Raw genomic sequence first — 3,100 nt, forward strand, 5'->3', positions numbered from 1 at the left:
TGTAATTTTTTTGGAGTCATTACTGAATTATTTAATGTAACACATCAAACCTCAAACAATTCATGGTAAAATTGTAAAACAATTAATTCAGACCTGTCCTTTTATTTGAAACAGGCATTTATTTGCTGAAATGTGTGCCGTTGCCTTGGCTGTTAAAGGAGACAGGTGGCTCTTTTTTTGGCTCCTTTCTCCTCCTCTCTCCACTGTCTCCTCTCCTGTCTCCCCTGTCTCAGACCAACATAGGCTCTATCCTAGCAGCTGTGAACCCCTACAAGCAGATCCCAGGTCTGTATGACCCAGCAGCAGTAGACCTGTATAGTAGACACCACCTGGGAGAGCTGCCCCCTCATATCTTCGCTGTGGCCAACGAGTGTTACCGCTGTCTCTGGAAGAGACATGACAGTCAGTGTGTTCTCATCAGGTCAGTTCACCAGGGCCTTGGGGACATAGCATTAACTAGTAGCTACTGTAGTCACAAGAGACCAGACTCCAACACCTAGTTTTAATACATGGTATTTTTTAAATACATTTTGTCACATGTAATGTATGTTCGTAGTGCAGGATTGGAGCCTCATATTGAAGAGAGATGTTACATTATACACACAATACCCCGTAATGACATCACAATACCCCGTAATGACATCACAATACCCCGTAATGACATCACAATACCCCGTAATGACATCACAATACCCCGTAATGACATCACAATACCCCGTAATGACATCACAATACCCCGTAATGACATCACAATACCCCGTAATGACATCACAATACCCCGTAATGACATCACAATACCCCGTAATGACAACACAATACCCCGTAATGACATCACAATACCCCGTAATGACAACACAATACCCCGTAATGACAACACAATACCCCGTAATGACATCACAATACCCCGTAATGACATCACAATACCCCGTAATGACATCACAATACCCCGTAATGACATCACAATACCCCGTAATGACATCACAATACCCCGTAATGACAAAGCGAAAACAGGTTTTTAGAAATGTTCGCAAAAACTGAAATATTACATTTACATAAGTATTCAGACCCTTCACTCAGTACTTTGTTGGAGCACCTTCTGCAGTGATTTCAGCCTCAAATCTTCTTGGGTATGATGTTACAAGCTTGGTATACCTGTATTTGGGGAGTTTCTCCCATTCTTCTTTTTGCTCTGACATGCACTGTCAACTGTGGGACCTTATATAGACAGGTGTGTCCCTTTCCAAATCATGTCCAATCAATTGAATTTACCACAGTTGGACTCCAGTCAAGTTGTAGAAACATCTCAAGGATGATCAATGGAAACAGGATGCACCTGAGCTCAATTTCTCATAGCAATTTCTCACAGCAAAGGGTCTGAATACTTATGTAAATAAGCTTTCTGATTCTTATCTTTAATACATTTTTTAACATTTCTAAAAACCTGTTTTTGTTTTGTCATTTTAGAACAAGGCTGTAACTTAGCAAAATGTGGAATTGGTCAATGAGTCTGAATACTTTCCAAATGCTCTGTGTCTGTCTCCAGTATAGAGTCATATCTGTCTGTCTCCGGTATAGAGTCATATCGCTCTGTGTCTGTCTCCAGTATGGAGTCATATCTGTCTGTCTCCAGTATGGAGTCATATCTGTCTGTCTCCAGTATGGAGTCATATCTGTCTGTCTCCAGTATGGAGTCATATCTGTCTGTCTCCAGTATGGAGTCATATCTGTCTGTCTCCAGTATGGAGTCATATCTGTCTGTCTCCAGTATGGAGTCATATCTGTCTGTCTCCAGTATGGAGTCATATCTGTCTGTCTCCAGTATGGAGTCATATCTGTCTGTCTCCAGTATGGAGTCATATCTGTCTGTCTCCAGTATGGAGTCATATCTGTCTGTCTCCAGTATGGAGTCATATCTGTCTGTCTCAGTATGGAGTCATATCTGTCTGTCTCCAGTATGGAGTCATATCTGTCTGTCTCCAGTATGGAGTCATATCTGTCTGTCTCCAGTATGGAGTCATATCTGTCTGTCTCCAGTATGGAGTCATATCTGTCTGTCTCCAGTATGGAGTCATATCTGTCTGTCTCCAGTATGGAGTCATATCTGTCTGTCTCCAGTATGGAGTCATATCTGTCTGTCTCCAGTATGGAGTCATATCTGTCTGTCTCCGGTATGGAGTCATATCTGTCTGTCTCCGGTATGGAGTCATATCTGTCTGTCTCCGGTATGGAGTCATATCTGTCTGTCTCCGGTATGGAGTCGTATCTGTCTGTCTCCGGTATGGAGTCGTATCTGTCTGTCTCCGGTGTGGAGTCGTATCTGTCTGTCTCCGGTGTAGAGTCGTATCTGTCTGTCTCCGGTGTAGAGTCGTATCTGTCTGTCTCCGGTGTAGAGTCGTATCTGTCTGTCTCCGGTGTAGAGTCGTATCTGTCTGTCTCCGGTGTAGAGTCGTATCTGTCTGTCTCCGGTGTAGAGTCGTATCTGTCTGTCTCCGGTGTAGAGTCGTATCTGTCTGTCTCCGGTGTGGAGTCATATCGCTCTGTGTCTGTCTCCGGTGTGGAGTCATATCGCTCTGTGTCTGTCTCCGGTGTGGAGTCATATCGCTCTGTGTCTGTCTCCGGTGTGGAGTCATATCGCTCTGTGTCTGTCTCCGGTGTGGAGTCATATCTGTCTGTCTCCGGTGTGGAGTCATATCGCTCTGTGTCTGTCTCCAGTGGAGAGTCGGGAGCAGGGAAGACCGAGAGTACCAAGCTGCTGCTCCAGTTCCTGTCTGTGATGTCACAGAACTCAGCCGGGACAGCCCACACTGAGAGGAGCACCCGTGTGGAGCAGGCCATTATCCAGAGCAGGTAACTGATTGATTCTATGGACATCCATGACCCATACAGGTTTGATGGTCGGTGTGCCTCTTGTTACGTTCCCCAGCTAGAAAAACAAACATGTTGATTCAAAAAGAAGAGGAAACTAACAGAGTCACTGACAACAACCAGAACCAAACAGGTGGGGTTTTAGGAGGGGTTCTGAAAGAAACTCATGGGGGGTCCACTGAAAGTTAACTAGCAACAACAACTGGGACCTAAAAGACACCCACCATGAGTGCCC

The 3,100-nt window shown here is 44.7% G+C and overlaps 1 protein-coding gene across 1 annotated transcript; it reads left to right on the top strand.

The window, feature by feature from the left end:
- Positions 1-233: 233 nt before the first annotated feature.
- LOC124028633 (unconventional myosin-X-like) lies at positions 234-2,851 on the top strand (the record flags this gene model as incomplete). Its single annotated transcript, XM_046340646.1, has 2 exons — positions 234-421; positions 2,713-2,851. Coding segments are annotated over 2 exons (327 nt in total), but the record flags the coding sequence as incomplete, so codon positions are not given.
- Between the last annotated feature and the right edge of the window lie 249 nt (positions 2,852-3,100).

The sequence above is a fragment of the Oncorhynchus gorbuscha genome, unplaced genomic scaffold, assembly GCF_021184085.1.
Source record: "Oncorhynchus gorbuscha isolate QuinsamMale2020 ecotype Even-year unplaced genomic scaffold, OgorEven_v1.0 Un_scaffold_4550, whole genome shotgun sequence".
Classification (NCBI taxonomy): domain Eukaryota; kingdom Metazoa; phylum Chordata; class Actinopteri; order Salmoniformes; family Salmonidae; genus Oncorhynchus; species Oncorhynchus gorbuscha.